Source organism: Oncorhynchus nerka, linkage group LG24, assembly GCF_034236695.1.
Source record: "Oncorhynchus nerka isolate Pitt River linkage group LG24, Oner_Uvic_2.0, whole genome shotgun sequence".
Taxonomy (NCBI): Eukaryota; Metazoa; Chordata; class Actinopteri; order Salmoniformes; family Salmonidae; genus Oncorhynchus; species Oncorhynchus nerka.
In genome coordinates this window covers 97,514,472-97,535,263 of record NC_088419.1, presented here as the reverse complement: position 1 = coordinate 97,535,263, position 20,792 = coordinate 97,514,472, and the positions used below count along the sequence as shown (strand labels likewise).

Below are 20,792 nucleotides of genomic sequence, written 5' to 3'. Positions count from 1 at the left end.
CTCCGTTCATCTTTCCCTCGATCCTGACTAGTCTCCCAGTCCCTGCCGCTGAAAAATATCCCCACACCATGAAGCTTCCACCACCATGCTTCACTATAGGGATGGTGCCAGGCTTTCTCCAGACGTGATGCTTGGCATTCAGGCCAAAGAGTTCAATCTTGGTTTCATCAGACCAGAGAATCTTGTTTCTCATGGTCTGAGAGTCCTTTAGGTGCCTTTTGGCAAACTCCGAGTGGGCTGTCATGTGCCTTTTACTGAGAAGTGGCTTCCGTCCAGCCACTCTACCATAAAGGCCTGATTGGTGGAGTGCTGCAGAGATGGGAGAACCTTCCAGAAGGACAACCATCTCCACAGAGGAACTCTGGAGCTCACTTAAAGTGACCATCGGGTTCTTGGTCACCTCCCTGAACAAGACCCTTCTCCCCCAATTGCTCAGTTTGGCTGGGCGGCCAGCTCTAGGAAGAGTCTTGGTGGTTCCAAACTTCTTCCATTTAAGAATGATGGAGGCCACTTTGTTCTTGGGAACCTTCAATGCTGCAGAATGGTTCTGTCTCGGAGCTCTACGAACAATTCTTACGACCTCATGGTTTACTTTTTGCTGTGACATGCACTGTCAACTCTGGGACCTTATATAGACAGGTGTGTGCCTTTCCAAATCATGTTCAATCAATTGAATTTACCACAGGTGGACTCCAATCAAGTTGTAGAAACATCTGAAGGATGATCAATGGAAACAGGATGCACCTGAGCTCAATTTTGAGTCTCATACGAAAGGGTCTAAATGCTTATGTAAATAAGGTATTTATTTTGTTGTTTTTTTCCAAATATGCAAAATTACCTCATACCCTGCACATTGACTCGGTACTGGTACCCCGTGTATATAGCCAAGTTCTTGTTACTCATTTTCTATTCATTCCTCATATTATTATTTTTCTATTATTGTGTATTCTTGGGAAGGGCCCGTAAGTAAGCATTTCACTGTTAGTCTACACCTGTTGTTTACCAAGCATGTGACAAATAAAACATGAATAACATTTTTCAGTGCCATGCCTCTCTTCCTTTACAAATCACAATTGATCAAATACAGTTGAAGAACCTCAGCTGTTCTAGACCTGACAATGTGTCTGAGTAGCAGAACCTCACCTGTTCTGAATCTGATGATGTCTGAGTAGTAGAACCATAAAACCTAATCTATTCTAGAATGTGTATGGGTAGTAGAACCTCATATGTTCAAGAATGAGTCTGAGTAGTAAAACCTCATATGTTCTAGAATGTGTCTGAGTAGTAGAACCTCGCCTGTTCTAGAATGAGTCTGAGCAGTAGAACCTCATATGTTCTAGAATGTGTCTGAGTAGTAGAACCTCACCTGTTGTAGAATGTTTGAGTAGTAGAACCATATAAACTCACCTGTTCTAGACTGTCTGAGTCGTAGAACCATAGAACCTCACCTGTTCTAGAATGTGTGTGTAGAAGAACCATAGAACCTCACTTGTTCTAGAATGTTTGAGTAGTAGAGCCACAGAACCTCACCTGTTCTAAAATGTTTGAGTAGAAGAACAATAGAACCTCACTTATTCTAGAATGTTTGAGTAGTAGAACCACAGAACCTCACCTGTTCTAGAATGTTTGAGTAGAAGAACCATAGAACCTCACTTGTTCTAGAATGTTTGAGTAGTAGAACCACAGAACCTCACCTGTTCTAGAATGTTTGAGTAGTAGAACCATAGAACCTCACCTGTTCTAGAATGTTTGAGTAGAAGAACCATAGAACCTCACTTGTTCTAGAATGTTTGAGTAGTAGAACCACAGAACCTCACCTGTTCTAGAATGTTTGAGTAGTAGAACCACACCTGTTCTAGAATGTTTGAGTAGTAGAAACATAGAACCTCACCTGTTCTAGAATGTTTGAGTAGTAGAACCACACCTGTTCTAGACTGTCTGAGTCGTAGAACCACACCTGTTCTAGAATGTTTGAGTAGTAGAAACATAGAACCTCACCTGTTCTAGAATGTGTGTGTAGAAGAACCATAGAACCTCACTTGTTCTAGAATGTTTGAGTAGTAGAACCACAGAACCTCACCTGTTCTAGAATGTTTGAGTAGTAGAACCACACCTGTTCTAGAATGTTTGAGTAGTAGAAACATAGAACCTCACCTGTTCTAGAATGTGTGTGTAGAAGAACCATAGAACCTCACTTGTTCTAGAATGTTTGAGTAGTAGAACCACAGAACCTCACCTGTTCTAAAATGTTTGAGTAGTAGAACCATAGAACCTCACCTGTTCTAGAATGTTTGAGTAGAAGAACCATAGAACCTCACTTGTTCTAGAATGTTTGAGTAGTAGAACCACAGAACCTCACCTGTTCTAGAATGTTTGAGTAGTAGAACCATAGAACCTCACCTGTTCTAGAATGTTTGAGTAGAAGAACCATAGAACCTCACTTGTTCTAGAATGTTTGAGTAGTAGAACCATAGAACCTCACTTGTTCTAGAATGTTTGAGTAGTAGAACCACAGAACCTCACCTGTTCTAGAATGTTTGAGTAGTAGAACCACACCTGTTCTAGACTGTCTGAGTCGTAGAACCACACCTGTTCTAGAATGTTTGAGTAGTAGAAACATAGAACCTCACCTGTTCTAGAATGTGTGTGTAGAAGAACCATAGAATCTCACTTGTTCTAGAATGTTTGAGTAGTAGAACCACAGAACCTCACCTGTTCTAGAATGTTTGAGTAGTAGAACCACACCTGTTCTAGAATGTTTGAGTAGTAGAAACATAGAACCTCACCTGTTCTAGAATGTGTGTGTAGAAGAACCATAGAACCTCACTTGTTCTAGAATGTTTGAGTAGTAGAACCACAGAACCTCACCTGTTCTAAAATGTTCGAGTAGAAGAACCATAGAACCTCACTTATTCTAGAATGTTTGAGTAGTAGAACCACAGAACCTCACCTGTTCTAGAATGTTTGAGTAGTAGAACCATAGAACCTCACCTGTTCTAGAATGTTTGAGTAGAAGAACCATAGAACCTCACTTGTTCTAGAATGTTTGAGTAGTAGAACCACAGAACCTCACCTGTTCTAGAATGTTTGAGTAGTAGAACCATTGAACCTCACCTGTTCTAGAATGTTTGAGTAGTAGAACCACACCTGTTCTAGAATGTTTGAGTAGTAGAAACATAGAACCTCACCTGTTCTAGAATGTTTGAGTAGTAGAACCACACCTGTTCTAGACTGTCTGAGTCATAGAACCACACCTGTTCTAGAATGTTTGAGTAGTAGAAACATAGAACCTCACCTGTTCTAGAATGTGTGTGTAGAAGAACCATAGAACCTCACTTGTTCTAGAATGTTTGAGTAGTAGAACCACAGAACCTCACCTGTTCTAGAATGTTTGAGTAGTAGAACCACACCTGTTCTAGAATGTTTGAGTAGTAGAAACATAGAACCTCACCTGTTCTAGAATGTGTGTGTAGAAGAACCATAGAACCTCACTTGTTCTAGAATGTTTGAGTAGTAGAACCACAGAACCTCACCTGTTCTAAAATGTTCGAGTAGAAGAACCATATAACCTCACTTATTCTAGAATGTTTGAGTAGTAGAACCACAGAACCTCACCTGTTCTAGAATGTTTGAGTAGTAGAACCATAGAACCTCACCTGTTCTAGAATGTTTGAGTAGAAGAACCATAGAACCTCACTTGTTCTAGAATGTTTGAGTAGTAGAACCACAGAACCTCACCTGTTCTAGAATGTTTGAGTAGTAGAAACATAGAACCTCACCTGTTCTAGAATGTTTGAGTAGTAGAACCACACCTGTTCTAGAATGTTTGAGTAGAAGAAACATGGAACCTCACCTGTTCTAGACCTGACGAATGTGTCTGTGTAGTAGATTAAGTCTGAGGTGTAGTCCAGGACAATCCACAGAGTTATGTACGTGCTCTGGAGTTCATTAAAACATGCCCTGTGGGATGACAAATAGTCAACAACCAATGTACAACATTAAACACAACAAACATTCAAAAGAAAGACAACCAACATTCAGCAACAAAAATAAATGAAGAAGTGAACTGTACTCTATGAGAACAGACCTGGTCACTAGCATCATCAGGTTGTAGAAGCATGGTGCTGCGATGATGGTTAGCCATCTGTAGTATCTGTCTGCTGATGGGTCCATGATCCAAATCTCTTTCCTGAAACATGACTTCGGATTCATTTTTAAGCAAGGTTTTAAAAATATTTTTCACAGATTGTTCAGTCATCACAAAAGGGCTAGTATTTAATTATGATCAAGTAACAGAATGACCACCATCTTTCATATACTGTTCATTACAATGAACACATTGTTCATGTGTGTTTTGACATTGTAAAATCAATGGCTACAATGGTGACAAAACCCTGGACTTGGTAGTACAAAGGTTACCCTTGTCTACTGCGTGTGTTCTTACCGACACCCACATAGTGTTACTCTCCCACCCTTCCAACCAGAATAGAGCTATGTTTCATGTTAATGTAGCATGATGCCAGGTGTGCCTTGTCCTTCACATCTCGGGGCAGACTACCTCATGGACTACCATGATACTTACGGGAGCTCCACCTTGTCCTTCACATCTCGGGGGCAGACTACCTCATGGACTACCATGATACTTACGGGAGCTCCACCTTGTCCTTCACATCTCGGGGGCAGACTACCTCATGGACTACCATGATACTTACGGGAGCTCCACCTTGTCCTTCACATCTCGGGGGCAGACTACCTCATGGACTACCATGATACTTACGGGAGCTCCACCTTGTCCTTCACATCTCGGGGGCAGACTACCTCATGGACTACCATGATACTTACGGGAGCTCCACCTTGTCCTTCGCATCTCGGGGCAGACTACCTCATGGACTACCATGATACTTACGAGGTCTATTTTCCGGGCCTCCTGACCCTCTGACAAAAATCAAACTGCGGCTCGCTTGGAGTAAGAAGTCATGAATGTATTTATGTGAAATGGCTTGGTTCGCCGTGTATCTCTCTCGGAACCGGGCCGCCTTAGAAAGAGGGTTGGGCCTGTTCGCGGCACGCTTGTAAGGCTCTGATTGGTTCCAGGAAGTCTTCTACTGTTGTTTTTCTCTGCAGTTGTCCGGTATCAGTGACTTGTTGCGTTGTCCTGAACAGAACTACAGAGTTTATTCTCCTACAATTCGCTCTGGAAGATGCTACTTTGAAGATAGGCTAGCCAGCCGTGTCAATGGTTCCCAGTGGGGTGATGAGAGTAGTGTAATACGATGGTTTGAACAGAGTAGTAGAATTAAATTCACTTTCGAAGATACTTTACTCAGGACATCTAATCAGCCATGCCAGTGATTGTCCGGGAGATGTGTTTATCGTCTCTACCTCGTGTTGAGATTCAGAGTCCAAACCACTTTAAATGTAAAGCTGCAGCTCTACATCTCTCTGGTCTGATATGTTACGTTTTGACCCATCATTTTATACAGTTTGTTCAAATGGGGCTGACACTCTCTCTGACCTCACTCAAAGTCTATGTAAACAAATGTCTCTTATCGTTTGTCAAATCACATCCCTCTCTTAACAAAAACACTTTCATAATTGTTCATATTTCATGCACAACGCATAGGATGGACACTTCTTACATGTAGTGGGTATACTTTCCAAGTTACAGTATTTATTTAATAACATTTTTAATGACATCACAACATAACAATCAAAATGACATTAGTGTTCTTTAGATCGCCTCTGACCATTCCCCACGTTCTGTTAGAAATATTGTTCCAGTATTCACTTTAGAATCTGTTAGAGTTTCGACGGGAAAAAGTATTTTTGAAACAAAGCACATTCCTTTGGTGAATTTGGAGAGGGATACCTGACTCTTCTCTGTTTGATTTTACAACAGGGCGTGAGTTGTTAGCCCCCACCAGTTCCCTCTTCCCCCCTCTGCAGGTGAGAGGGGGTCTGGTTGAAGTCCTTCATTGTAAATCTGACCTGACCTATCTGGATCCTCACAGGACAGTCATGACACTGGAGAGACCTGAAAAAATCTGTGCAGCGACGCTCTCCATCGAACCTGACAGGGATTGAGAGGATCTGCAAATAAGGGTGTGCCAAGCTTGAAGCAGCATACCAAAGAAGACTCGAGGTTGTAATCACAGCCAAAGGTGCTTCAACAAAGTACTGAGTAAAGGGTCTGAATACTCATGTTAATGTGATATTTGCAAACATTTCTAAAAACCTGTTTTTGCTTTACCATTATGGGGTATTGTGATGTCATTATGGGGTATTGTGATGTCAATATGGGGTATTGTGATGTCATTATGGGGTATTGTGATGTCATTACGGGGTATTGTGTGTAGATTGATGGGGAAATAAAACAATTTAATCCATAAGAACTAGGCTGTAACATAACAAAATGTGTAAAAGTCTAGGGGTCTGAATACTTTCCGAATGCACTGTATATGTGTAATTGATAGATGCGCACACACACACACACACACACAAAAACACTTAAAAACATTAACATGTAGTGTATGTAAATTGTAAAGCATTTTGTCTCTAATGTCTTTTTCGTTATGTGTCGGACCACAGTAAGACTAGCTGTTGCCATTGGCATCGACTAATGGGGATCCTAATAAATCCAAATCAAACTGTTGCCACAAAGTTAGATGCACAGAATCGTCTAGAATGTCATTGTATGCTGTAGCGTTAAGAGTTCCCTTCACTAAGGGGCCCGAACCATGAAAAACAGCCCCAGACCATTATTCCTTCTCCACCAAACTTTACAGTTGGCACTATGCATTCCGGCAGGTAGCGTTCTCCTGGCATCCGCCAAACCCAGATTCTTCCGCCGGACTACCAGATGGTGAAGTGTGATTCATCACTCCAGAGAACGTGTTTCCACTGCTCCAGAGTCTAATGGCGGCGAGCTTATCACCACTCCAGCCGACGCTTGGCATTGCACATGCTGATCTTAGGCTTGTGTGCGGCTGCTTGGCCAAGGAAAACCATTTCATGAAGCTACCGATGAACAGTTCTTGTGCTGACGTTGCTTCCAGAGGCATTTTTGGAACTCGGTATTGTATGTTGCAACCGATAGACAGATGCGATACACGCTTCAGTACTCGGTGGTCCTGTTCTGTGAGCCTGTGTGGCCTACCACTTTGTGGCTGAGCCGTTGTTGCTCCTAGATGTTTCCACTTCACAATAACAGCACTTACAGTTGACCAGGACAGCTCTAGCAGGGCAGAAATTTGACAAACTGACTTGTTGGAAAGGTGGCATCTTATGACGGTGGCACATAGAAAGCCACTGAGCTCTTCAGGAAGGCCATTCCAATGCCAATGTTTGTCTATGGAGATTGCATGGCTGTGTGCTTGATTTTATACACCTGTCAGCCAAATCCACTCATTGGAAGGGGTGTCCATATACAGTACTTTGTATACGTAATGTATATTTTGGTCATGTAGTGTACATGTAATGTATATTTTGGTAATGTAGTGTATATTTTGGTCATGTAATGTATATTTTGGTCATGTAGTGTATATTGGTCATGTAGTGTATATTGGTCATGTAATGTATATTTTGGTCATGTAATGTATAGTAATGTATATTTTGGTCATGTAGTGTATATTGGTCATGTAATGTATATTTTGGTCATGTAGTGTATATTTTGGTCATGTAGTGTATATTTTAGTCATGTAGTGTATATTTTGGTCATGTAATGTATATTTTGGTCATGTAGTGTATATTTTGGTCATGTAGTGTATATTTTGGTCATGTAATGTACATTTTGGTCATGTAGTGTATATTTTGGTCATGTAGTGTATATTTTGGTCATGTAGTGTATATTTTGGTCATGTAATGTATATTTTGGTCATGTAGTGTATATATTGGTAAATTAATGTATATTTTGGTCATGTAGTGTATATTTTGGTCATGTAGTGTATATTTGGGTCAATTAATGTATATTTTGGTCATGTAGTGTATATTTTGGTCATGTAATGTATATTTTGGTCATGTAGTGTATATTTTGGTCATGTAGTGTATATTTTGGTCATGTAATGTACATTTTGGTCATGTAGTGTATATTTTGGTCATGTAGTGTATATTTTGGTCATGTAGTGTATATTTTAGTCATGTAGTGTATATTTTGGTCATGTAATGTATATTTTGGTCATGTAGTGTATATTTTGGTCATGTAGTGTATATTTTGATAATGTACATTTTGGTCATGTTGTGTATATTTTGGTCATGTAGTGTATATTTTGGTCATGTAGTGTATATTTTGGTCATGTAGTGTATATTTGGGTCAATTAATGTATATTTTGGTCATGTTGTGTATATTTTGGTCATGTAGTGTATATTTTGGTCATGTAGTGTATATTTTGGTCATGTAATGTATATTTTGGTCATGTAGTGTATATTTTGGTCATGTAGTGTATATTTTGGTCATGTAGTGTATATTTTGGTCATGTAGTGTATATTTTGCTTTTAAACAGCTTGGAAAATTCCAGATAATGATGTCATGGCTTTAGAAGCTTCTGATAGGCTAATTGACATAATTTGAGTCAATTGGAGGTGTACCTGTGGATGTATTTAAAGGCCTACCTTCAAACTCAGTGTCTCTTTGCTTGACATCATGGGAAAATCAAAAGAAATCAGCCAAGACCTCAGAAAAAAATTGTAGACCCCCACAAGTCTGGTTGATCCTTGGGAGCAATTTCCAAACGCCTGAAGGTACCACGTTCATCTGTACAAACAATAGTACTCAAGTAGAAACACCATGGAACCACGCAGCCGTCATGCCACTCAGGAAGGAGACGCGTTCTGTCTCCTAGAGATGAACGTACTTTGGTGCGAAAAGTGCAAATCAATCCCAGAACAACAGCAAAGGACCTTGTGAAGATGCTGAAGGAAACAGGTACAAAAGTATCTATCCACAGTAAAACGAGTCCTATATCGACATAACCTGAAAGGCCGCTCAGCAAGGAAGAAGCCACTGCTCCAAAACCGCCATAAACATGCCAGACTACGGTTTGCTACTGCACATGAGGACAAAGATCATACTTTTTGAGAAATGTTCTCTGGTCTGATGAAACAAAAATAGAACTGTTTGGCCATAATGACCATCATTATGTTTGGAGGAAAAGGGGGGAGGCTTGCAAGCCGAAGAACACCATCCCCACCGTGAAGCACGGGGGTGGCAGCATCATGTTGTGAGGGTGCTTTGTTGCAGGAGGGACTGGTGCACTTCACAAAATATATGGCATCATGAGGCAGTAAAATTATGTGGATATATTGAAGCAACATATCAAGACATCAGTCAAGAAGTTAAAAAGCTTGGTCGCAAATGGGTCTTCCAGATAGACAATGACCCCAAGCATACGTCCAAAGTTGTGGCAAAATGGCTTTTTTTGTATTTATTTTTTATTTCACCTTCATTTAAACAGGTAGGCCAGTTGAGAACACCTTTATTTAACCAGGTAGGCCAGTTGAGAACACCTTTATTTAACCAGGTAGGCCAGTTGAGAACACCTTTATTTAACCAGGTAGGCCAGTTGAGAACACCTTTATTTAACCAGGTAGGCCAGTTGAGAACACCTTTATTTAACCAGGTAGGCCAGTTGAGAACACCTTCATTTAAACAGGTAGGCCAGTTGAGAACACCTTTATTTAACCAGGTAGGCCAGTTGAGAACAAGTTCTCATTTAAAACTGTGACCTGGCCAAGATAAAGCAAAGCAGTGCGACTAAAAACAACAACACAGAGTTACACATGGAATGTATCTTGGCCAGGTTGCAGTTGTAAATGAGAACCTATTCTCAACTGGCCTAGCTGGGTGGTCGTGGTGGAATCGGAGGGGCTCCGTGTTGGCAGTAAAAGGGGTCGAGGCCAATTGGCAAAATATGTATTGTAGCCCAAGGAGTGGCTGATGGACCTCTTCAGCTAGCTGGGAGATGGGCCTAGCACGAGTCGAGTTCCAGGCTCACTGGTGCTTGCTTCTGGACAGAGACGTTAGCCAGGGGGGTAGCCACTAGATGCAATGCAATGGGTTGGAGCGAGCGGTCGCATCCGCACTTCGGTCCGCAGGTAGTATAACTTTTCATTACATTTCATTACAGTACAACGGTTTGATTTGTCTAATCTTAGCAATTTTTCTTCTTAGCTAGCTACATAGCCGTCTTTGTATCAAAGATAATTGCGTAATTATCGTATTTCGTCGTCCTAACGTAGTCTACACTGCTATCTGCCCAGCAGCTAGCCAGCTAGCAAACGTCCACCGTCTACCGAATAGCAGCACTGTAGAAACTATTACACTCAACTGAACGACTTGATTAGTGTAGTGTTAGCTAGCTACATAGTTGTCTTTGCTGTCTTCGTATCCAAGATAATTGTGTAGTTTAGAGTGTGTAGTTTTAGAGTGATTATCTTAATTTACCAAGGTTAGCTAGCCAGCTATTTGTCGTCCTTAACGTAGGAGACACTGCTAGCTAGCCAACAGCTAGCCAACGTCTACCGAATAGAACTTCCGCACTCAACAACCCGGTCGCATTCCGCTTCGCTCCACAGGTAGTATCACATTTTCATTTCATTTCATTACAGTACAACGGTTTGATTTGTTTGATCGTAGCTAGCTACATAGCTAGCTACATAGCCGCCTTTGTATCAAAGATAATTGTGTAGTCTAGAGTGATTTTCTAGGTTAGCTAGCCAGCTATTGTCGTTCTTTTAACGCAACGTAACGTAATCAACACTGCTAGCTAGCCAGCTAGCCCCCGAATAGCAGCACTGTAGAAACTATTACACTCAACGGAACGACTTGATTAGTGTAGTGTCAACAACGCAGCCACTGCCAGCTAGCCTACTTCAGCAGTACTGTATCATTTTAATCATTTTAGTCAATAAGATTCTTGCTACGTAAGCTTAACTTTCTGAACATTCGAGACGTGTAGTCCACTTGTCATTCCAATCTCCTTTGCATTAGCGTAGCCTCTTCTGTAGCCTGTCAACTATGTGTCTGTCTATCCCTGTTCTCTCCTCTCTGCACAGACCATACAAACGCTCCACACCGCGTGGCCGCGGCCACCCTAATCTGGTGGTCCCAGCGCGCACGACCCACGTGGAGTTCCAGGTCTCCGGTAGCCTCTGGAACTGCCGATCTGCGGCCAACAAGGCAGAGTTCATCTCAGCCTATGCCCCCTCCAGTCCCTCGACTTCTTGGCACTGACGGAAACATGGATCACCACAGATAACACTGCTACTCCTACTGCTCTCTCTTCGTCCGCCCACGTGTTCTCGCACACCCCGAGAGCTTCTGGTCAGCGGGGTGGTGGCACCGGGATCCTCATCTCTCCCAAGTGGTCATTCTCTCTTTCTCCCCTTACCCATCTGTCTATCGCCTCCTTTGAATTCCATGCTGTCACAGTTACCAGCCCTTTCAAGCTTAACATCCTTATCATTTATCGCCCTCCAGGTTCCCTCGGAGAGTTCATCAATGAGCTTGATGCCTTGATCAGCTCCTTTCCTGAGGACGGCTCACCTCTCACAGTTCTGGGCGACTTTAAGCTCCCCACGTCTACCTTTGACTCATTCCTCTCTGCCTCCTTCTTTCCACTCCTCTCCTCTTTTGACCTCACCCTCTCACCTTCCCCCCCTACTCACAAGGCAGGCAATACGCTCGACCTCATCTTTACTAGATGCTGTTCTTCCACTAACCTCACTGCAACTCCCCTCCAAGTCTCCGACCACTACCTTGTATCCTTTTCCCTCTCGCTCTCATCCAACACTTCCCACACTGCCCCTCCTCGGATGGTATCGCGCCGTCCCAACCTTCGCTCTCTCTCCCCCGCTACTCTCTCCTCTTCCATCCTATCATCTCTTCCCTCTGCTCGAACCTTCTCCAACCTATCTCCTGATTCTGCCTCCTCAACCCTCCTCTCCTCCCTTTCTGCATCCTTTGACTCTCTATGTCCCCTATCCTCCAGGCCGGCTCGGTCCTCCCCTCCCGCTCCGTGGCTCGACGACTCATTGCGAGCTCACAGAACAGGGCTCCGGGCAGCCGAGCGGAAATGGAGGAAAACTCGCCTCCCTGCGGACCTGGCATCTTTCACTCCCTCCTCTCTACATTTTCCTCTTCTGTCTCTGCTGCTAAAGCCACTTTCTACCACTCTAAATTCCAAGCATCTGCCTCTAACCCTAGGAAGCTCTTTGCCACCTTCTCCTCCCTCCTGAATCCTCCTCCCCCTCCCCCTCCTCCCTCTCTGCAGATGACTTCGTCAACCATTTTGAAAAGAAGGTCGACGACATCCGATCCTCGTTTGCTAAGTTAAACGACACCGCTGGTTCTGCTCACACTGCCCTACCCTGTGCTCTGACCTCTTTCTCCCTCTCTCTCCAGATGAAATCTCGCGTCTTGTGACGGCCGGCCGCCCAACAACCTGCCCGCTTGACCCTATCCCCTCCTCTCTTCTCCAGACCATTTCCGGAGACCTTCTCCCTTACCTCACCTCGCTCATCAACTCATCCCTGACCGCTGGCTACGTCCCTTCCGTCTTCAAGAGAGCGAGAGTTGCACCCCTTCTGAAAAAACCTACACTCGATCCCTCCGATGTCAACAACTACAGACCAGTATCCCTTCTTTCTTTTCTCTCCAAAACTCTTGAACGTGCCATCCTTGGCCAGCTCTCCCGCTATCTCTCTCAGAATGACCTTCTTGATCCAAATCAGTCAGGTTTCAAGACTAGTCATTCAACTGAGACTGCTCTTCTCTGTATCACGGAGGCGCTCCGTACTGCTAAAGCTAACTCTCTCTCCTCTGCTCTCATCCTTCTAGACCTATCGGCTGCCTTCGATACTGTGAACCATCAGATCCTCCTCTCCACCCTCTCCGAGTTGGGCATCTCCGGCGCGCCCACGCTTGGATTGCGTCCTACCTGACAGGTCGCTCCTACCAGGTGGCGTGGCGAGAATCTGTCTCCTCACCACGTGCTCTCACCACTGGTGTCCCCCAGGGCTCTGTTCTAGGCCCTCTCCTATTCTCGCTATACACCAAGTCACTTGGCTCTGTCATAACCTCACATGGTCTCTCCTATCATTGCTATGCAGACGACACACAATTAATCTTCTCCTTTCCCCCTTCTGATGACCAGGTGGCGAATCGCATCTCTGCATGTCTGGCAGACATATCAGTGTTGATGACGGATCACCACCTCAAGCTGAACCTCGGCAGACGGAGCTGCTCTTCCTCCCGGGGAAGGACTGCCCGTTCCATGATCTCGCCATCACGGTTGACAACTCCATTGTGTCCTCCTCCCAGAGCGCTAAGAACCTTGGCGTGATCCTGGACAACACCCTGTCGTTCTCAACTAACATCAAGGCGGTGGCCCGTTCCTGTAGGTTCATGCTCTACAACATCCGCAGAGTACGACCCTGCCTCACACAGGAAGCGGCGCAGGTCCTAATCCAGGCACTTGTCATCTCCCGTCTGGATTACTGCAACTCGCTGTTGGCTGGGCTCCCTGCCTGTGCCATTAAACCCCTACAACTCATCCAGAACGCCGCAGCCCGTCTGGTGTTCAACCTTCCCAAGTTCTCTCACGTCACCCCGCTCCTCCGCTCTCTCCACTGGCTTCCAGTTGAAGCTCGCATCCGCTACAAGACCATGGTGCTTGCCTACGGAGCTGTGAGGGGAACGGCACCTCAGTACCTCCAGGCTCTGATCAGGCCCTACACCCAAACAAGGGCACTGCGTTCATCCACCTCTGGCCTGCTCTCCTCCCTACCACTGAGGAAGTACAGTTCCCGCTCAGCCCAGTCAAAACTGTTCGCTGCTCTGGCCCCCCAATGGTGGAACAAACTCCCTCACGACGCCAGGACAGCGGAGTCAATCACCACCTTCCGGAGACACCTGAAACCCCACCTCTTTAAGGAATACCTAGGATAGGATAAAGTAATCCTTCTCACCCCCCTTAAAAGATTTAGATGCACTATTGTAAAGTGGCTGTTCCACTGGATGTCATAAGGTGAATGCACCAATTTGTAAGTCACTCTGGATAAGAGCGTCTGCTAAATGACTTAAATGTAATGTAAATGGATAGCAGCTAGCTAGCTGCACTGATTCAGGTGAAAAGGTTCAAAGCTTGCGGTAGGAAACAGGAGATGGAGAAAGAGCAGTCCGGTATGCTCTGGGTTGAAACGTGCTGTGCAGACTGGCAGGAGTTGATCAGGCTAAGGTTAGCTGATTACCGCTAGCAGTGGCTAACTGACTACTAGCTAGTAGCTAGTTACCTGGCTAGCCTCTGTTGGGGGTTCCGGTTCTAAAGTATAGAAAATACCAGATCCGTACCACATTGGTTGAGGCGGGTTGCAGGAGATTGTTGAAACTGAGGTAAAAAAAAAAATGTATAATAATAATATTCAGAATTCCAGTGTCCAGTATAAACTAGTATCGGAGGCTACTTCCTACTTTCTACTTTCTCTCTATAGAGCTACTTCTATTCTAGTTCCACTTACTCATCTTCACATGTATATTCAAGGATATTCCAAGTTAGAACTTTTCGGTTTGTTTTCATTTAACCTGTTGCTTCTACCCGGGACGCTTGCGTCCCAACTAGAGCTCTGGAAATGCAAATGCACTACGCTAAATGCTAATAGTATTAGTTAAAACTCAAAAGTTCATTAAAATACACATGCAGGGTATCGAATTAAAGCTACACTCGTTGTGAATCCAGGCAACAAGTCAGATTTTTAAAATGCTTTTCGGCGAAAGCATGAGAAGCTATTATCTGATAGCATGCAACACCCCAAAAGACCCACAGGGGACGTAAACAAAATAATTAGCATTTCGGCGTTACACAAACCGCACAATAAAATAGAAAACATTCATTACCTTTCACCATCTTCTTTGTTGGCACTCCTAGATGTCCCATAAACACTATTTGGGTCTTTATTTCGATTAAATCGGTCCATATAAAGCCTAGATATCGTTATATGTAGACTGTGTGATAAACGAAAAAACATCGTTTCAAAACGTAACGTCATTTTTAAAATTCAAAAAGTCGACGATAAACTTTCACAAAACACTTCGAAATACGTTTGTAATGCAACTTTAGGTATTAGTAAACGTTAATAAGCGATAAAATTCATCAGGAGGCGATGTAAAGATTATTAGCTGTCCGTCTGGAAAAATGTCCGGCTAGAAACTCAACGAAAATATCCGGTCCTAGACCGGATTAGATACGGTGTCCTGTATGTGTTTGACCAAGAAAAAACTCGAAGGGAAATGACAAGACTCTAGACACCCTGTGGAAGCTGTAGGTACTGCAACCTCAGTCAATTAATTGTGGTTCACGTTTATCAATGGGTTCAAGTAGCGCATGGATATATTTTCCCCATTTTCAGTGATCAGTTTTTCCTGTGCTTTTCGATGTAAATGCCGTTCTGGTAAAGCCACAGCAGTGATTTAACCAGTTTTTTAAACGTCTGAGTGTTTTCTATCCACACAGACTAAGCAAATGCATATACTATATTCCTGGCATGAGTAGCAGGGCGCTGAAATGTTGCGCGATTTTTAACAGAATGTTCAAAAAAGTAGAGGGTCGACTGAAGAGGTTAACCGGTTAGACCCGCTGAGATCAGAACATCTCTTTTGAAAGAAGACAACGTTTTTCATTGAGCATAGAGTGGCAAACTTCCGTGAATTTTCCCCAAATTCCCAAATTTACCGTAAATAACGGTTTGGGTTCCAAGACTCCCAGAATAAGCAGGAAGTCCAGAATTACTCCAATCGGGATTTTTGCAAAAAAATCAGGGAATTTTGAAAACATTCAGGAAATTTTTCAACCCCAGTTGACCATCCCCATCTCTAGTCCAGACTTACTTCTTCTTGCGGACTCTGTCGGGGTATCCCAGTGACTGTGCGTTGCTCTCTCTGCTGGAGGCCTCTTTGAGCTCAGGACCCCTGAAGCGCTCCAGAAAGGAGTCCGGTCTCTCCACCTCGTGGTGCATCTTGTGAGAGGCCCAGGTCCGCAGCATGAACAGGAAGTGAGAGAGCCTAGACGATCACAGAAAACAACACACAGGTTGTGACCAAGAGAATCAGGAGCGGATGACTTTGCATGATGTGAAACTGACAATGGACAAGTGACGATGGACAAGCAACAAGTGACGATGGACAGGCAACAAGTGACGATGGACAGGCAACAAGTGACGATGGACAAGCAACAAGTGACGATGGACAAGCAACAAGTGACGATGGACAAGCAACAAGTGACGATGGACAAGCAACAAGTGACGATGGACAGGCAACAAGTGACGATGGACAGGCAACAAGTGACGATGGACAGGCAACAAGTGGCAACAAGTGACGATGGACAGGCAACAAGTGACGATGGACAAGCAACAAGTGACGATGGACAGGCAACAAGTGACGATGGACAGGCAACAAGTGACGATGGACAGGCAACAAGTGACGATGGACAGGCAACAAGTGACGATGGACAGGCAACAAGTGACGATGGACAGGCAACAAGTGACGATGGACAGGCAACAAGTGACGATGGACAGGCAACAAGTGACGATGGACAGGCAACAAGTGACGATGGACAGGCAACAAGTGACGATGGACAGGCAACAAGTGACGATGGACAGGCAACAAGTGACGATGGACAGGCAACAAGTGACGATGGACAGGCAACAAGTGACGATGGACAGGCAACAAGTGACGATGGACAGGCAACAAGTGACGATGGACAGGCAACAAGTGACGATGGACAAGCAACAAGTGACGATGGACAAGCAACAAGTGACGATGGACAGGCAACAAGTGATGATGGACAGGCAACAAGTGACAATGGACAAGTAACAAGAGACGATGGACAAGCAACAAGTGACAATGGACAAGCAACAAGTGCTGTGAGGTGGGATATACCTGGCCAGGCAACAAGTGCTGTGAGGTGGGATATACCTGGCCAGGCAACAAGTGCTGTGAGGTGGGATATACCTGGCCAGGGCTCCTGACCCTGTAAAAGAATCTCTGTGAGACTCTGTGTGTCTGCTGGTTAACACAGAGACAGCACCCTGAACCTCTGACAATGTGTCTTCACACTCTGAGTTGGCCCTGAGAGAGAGAGAGAGAGAGAGAGAGAGAGAGAGAGAGAGAGAGAGAGAGAGAGAGAGAGAGAGAGAGAGAGAGAGTCACAATCCACAAGGACGCTGTGAGAGTCACAATCCACAAGGACGCTGACTTTTATGGCAGCTAGACAACAGGCAGCTGGCATTGTATTGAGACAGCCTGTGTGTTCCTAGCCAGACTGTAGCTAGATCATTGGATTGGGACAGCCTGTGTGTTCCTAGCCTGACTGTAGCTAGATCATTGGATTGGGACAGCCTGTGTGTTCCTAGCCTGACTGTAGCTAGATCATTGGATTGAGACAGCCTGTGTGTTCCTAGCCTGACTGTAGCTAGATCATTGGATTGGGACAGCCTGTGTGTTCCTAGCCTGACTGCCTCTCTGTTTGTGCTATCGTGCCAAATCCGTGTTACTCGTTGTCAAAGCCAGACAATAAGCAACGGAGTCTTGACTTGTCACCTGGAGGTTCCGTTCTCGATGGAGTCCAGGTCATCATCGGACGTGCCGAGAAGCGGCTGTTGCCTGATCGTTGCCGGGTAGGACTGGTCTGTGCAGATCTTTGCCATGCTGACTTCTCAGACCTTGCTGGCCAGGGGACTCCACACTCCGAAGAAAGAAAAAAACAAACACTGTAAGAGGTCAGAGGTTAGCCAATCAGTGATCAGGATATAGGCCCTTAAAAAGAGGCATAGGCATCTTCCGACCGGGATTTCTGGACGACCTGGACGTTTTGGAAAAGTAACCCCTAGTTTTGAAACCTTAACCCTGCATCTGAATGTAACGGACAGCTAGGCATTTATCTCTTATGTCTGTGAATGGTTCCATTCATTCATCAGTCTTTCAATGGTCTTTTCTATAAATCCCATCAGACTAAAATATCAAGGACAAGCAGTGTTGTCTGTCTATACAGAAGCTGCTAGTTATAATGAAAGCGAGACCTGTATGGTTTTGGAAGGTGTGTCGTCACTACTATCCAGTCACTCCATCACGAGATCCAATCAGATGCTAGGCTGTAGACAAGTGTGACAACACAGGATCAGTCCTCCGACCCTCTGAGAGATCACTAATGCAGTTTTAAAATATCCGGTAGGCTGCTGTATGTGAGGCACTGTGGGTAGGCACTCTGGGTAGGCACTGTGGGTAGGCACTATGGGTAGGCACTGTGGGTAGGCACTGTGGGTAGGCACTCTGGGTAAGCACTGTGGGTAGGCACTCTGGGTAGGCACTCTGGGTAGGCACTGTGGGTAGGCACTGTGGGTAGGCACTGTGGGTAGGCACTGTGGGTGGGCGCTGTGGGTGGGCGCTGTGGGTAGGCTGCTGTATGTGAGGCACTGTGGGTAGGCACTGTGGGTAGGCACTATGGGTAGGCACTGTGGGTAGGCACTGTGGGTAGATTGCTGTATGTGAGGCACTGTGGGTAGGCACTGTGGGTAGGCACTATGGGTAGGCACTGTGGGTAGCCACTGTGGGTAGACTGCTGTATGTGAGGCACTGTGGGTAGGCACTATGGGTAGGCACTGTGGGTAGGCACTGTGGGTAGACTGCTGTATGTGAGGCACTGTGTTTTTGCCTGTGCTTAGCTCTTTTTTTATCCTAAAAAACTGTGTAGTCCTTGCTGATGGCGAGCATACCCATAACATGATGCAGGCACCACTATACTTGACAATATGAAGAGTGGTACTCAGTGATGTGTTGTGTTGGATTTTCCCCAAACATAACACTTTGGATCCAGAAAAAATATATATTTGCCATATTTTATGCAATTTTCCTTTAGTTTCTTGTTACAAACAGGGTGCATTATTTGGAATGTTTTGACTATTGTGGAGTAACTACAATGTTGTTGATCCATCCTCAGTTTTCTCCTATCACAGCCACTAAACTCTGTAACTGTTTTAAAATCACCATTGGCCTCATGGTGAAATCCCTGAGCGGTTTCCTTCTTCTCCGGCAACTGAGTTAGGAAGGACGCCGGTATCTTTGTAGTGACTGGGTGTATTGATACACCATCCAAAGTGTAAGACTAATAACTGCGACGTGCTCAAAGGGATATTTAAAATCTGCTTATTTTTCCTTTACCCATCTACCAATAGGTCCATTGTTTGTGAGGCATAGGAAAACCTCCCTGGTCTTTGTGGTTGAATCTGTGTTTGAAATTCACTGCTCGACTGAGGGACCTTACAGATAATTGTATCTGTGGGGTACAGAGATGGGGTTTAATTAATTAGTTTCATTTAAAAATGAGACCATGCAACTTATTATGTGACTTGTTAAGCATATTTCTACTCCTGAACTTATTTAGGCTCCTTGCCATAACAAAAGTGTTAATACCAATTGGCTCAAGAGATTATCTTTTATTTTTTTTTATTAATTTGAAAACATTTCTAAAAACATAATTCCACTTTGACATTATGGGGTATTATGTGTAGATCAGTGAGACAAAATCTCAATTGAATACATTTTAAATTCAGGCTGTAACACAACGAAATGAGGAACAAAATCAAGCAAGCAATCAACATAGACAATCACCCACAAACAAACAGTGAAACCCAGGCTACCTAAGTATGATTCTCAATCAGAGACAACTAATGACACCTGCCTCTGATTGAGAACCATACTAGGCCGAAACATAGAAATACCCCAAAATCATAGAAAAACAAACATAGACTGCCCACCCCAACTCACGCCCTGACCATACTAAATAAAGACAAAACACACACAGACTGCCCACCCCAACTCACGCCCTGACCAGACTAAATAATGACAAAAACAAACACAGACTGCCCACCCCAACTCACGCCCTGACCAGACTAAATAAAGACAAAACAAACACAGACTGCCCACCCCAACTCACGCCCTGACCAGACTAAATAATGACAAAAACAAAGGAAATAAAGGTTGAGTGAATATTCGTTATTTTGATACTGTCTGGTGAGGAAGTGGGCAATGTGGAATACATCGAAGGAAGGGAGAATGAATGAGTAATCAGTTGAATGTATAAACAGAGGGTGTCCATTACAGAACATGGACAACATCAGGGAATAAACTGGTACTAGTAGAGCAGGTCAATGCCTAAAGAAACAGTACAGAGAAGTAACATTAGCTAGGATAACATTAAATATTTATTATATATATATATATATATATTATATATACATTAGATATTTGCATGTTATGTACTGGAGAAGGGGGCTAGCAAGCTGTTTTCAAAACATTGGATTACCAATTTGAGCAATGAGAGCTCAGCTTGCTAGATAGCAAAGCCAATCAAATATTACACCTTAGCAAACAATCGTTGTGTAAAACTAATAGTTAGCTTCAACTAACATGACAAGTACATAGACCTACAGTTGAAGCCGGAAGTTTACAAACACCTTAGTCAAAAACATTTAAACTCAGTTTTTCATCATTCTTTAACATTTAATCCTAGTAACAAATTCCCTGTTTTAGGTCAGTTAGGATCAGCACTTTATTTTCAGAATGTGAAATGTCAGAATAATAGTAGAGAGAATGATTTATTTCAGTTTTTATTTCTTTCATCACATTCCCAGTGGGTCAGAAGTTTACAAACACTCAATTAGTATTTGGTATTATTGCCTTAAAATTGTTTAACTTGGGTCAAACGTTTCGGGTAGCCTTTCACAAGCTTCCCACAATAAGTTGAGTG

The 20,792-nt window shown here is 43.9% G+C and overlaps 1 protein-coding gene across 1 annotated transcript in view; it reads right to left on the bottom strand.

Moving 5' to 3' along the window:
• Positions 1–17,694, bottom strand: part of LOC115123320 (cyclic nucleotide-gated cation channel alpha-3-like) — a 29,160-nt gene extending 11,466 nt beyond the window's left edge. The window contains exons 1-5 of the mRNA XM_065008533.1: positions 17,588–17,694; positions 17,000–17,116; positions 15,878–16,051; positions 4,088–4,189; positions 3,854–3,960 (exon numbers count right to left, since the gene is read on the bottom strand). Coding sequence (XP_064864605.1) covers positions 3,854–3,960; positions 4,088–4,189; positions 15,878–16,051; positions 17,000–17,116; positions 17,588–17,694 — 607 coding nt within the window. The remainder of the gene's footprint in view (positions 1–3,853; positions 3,961–4,087; positions 4,190–15,877; positions 16,052–16,999; positions 17,117–17,587) is intronic.
• Positions 17,695–20,792: the final 3,098 nt, after the last annotated feature.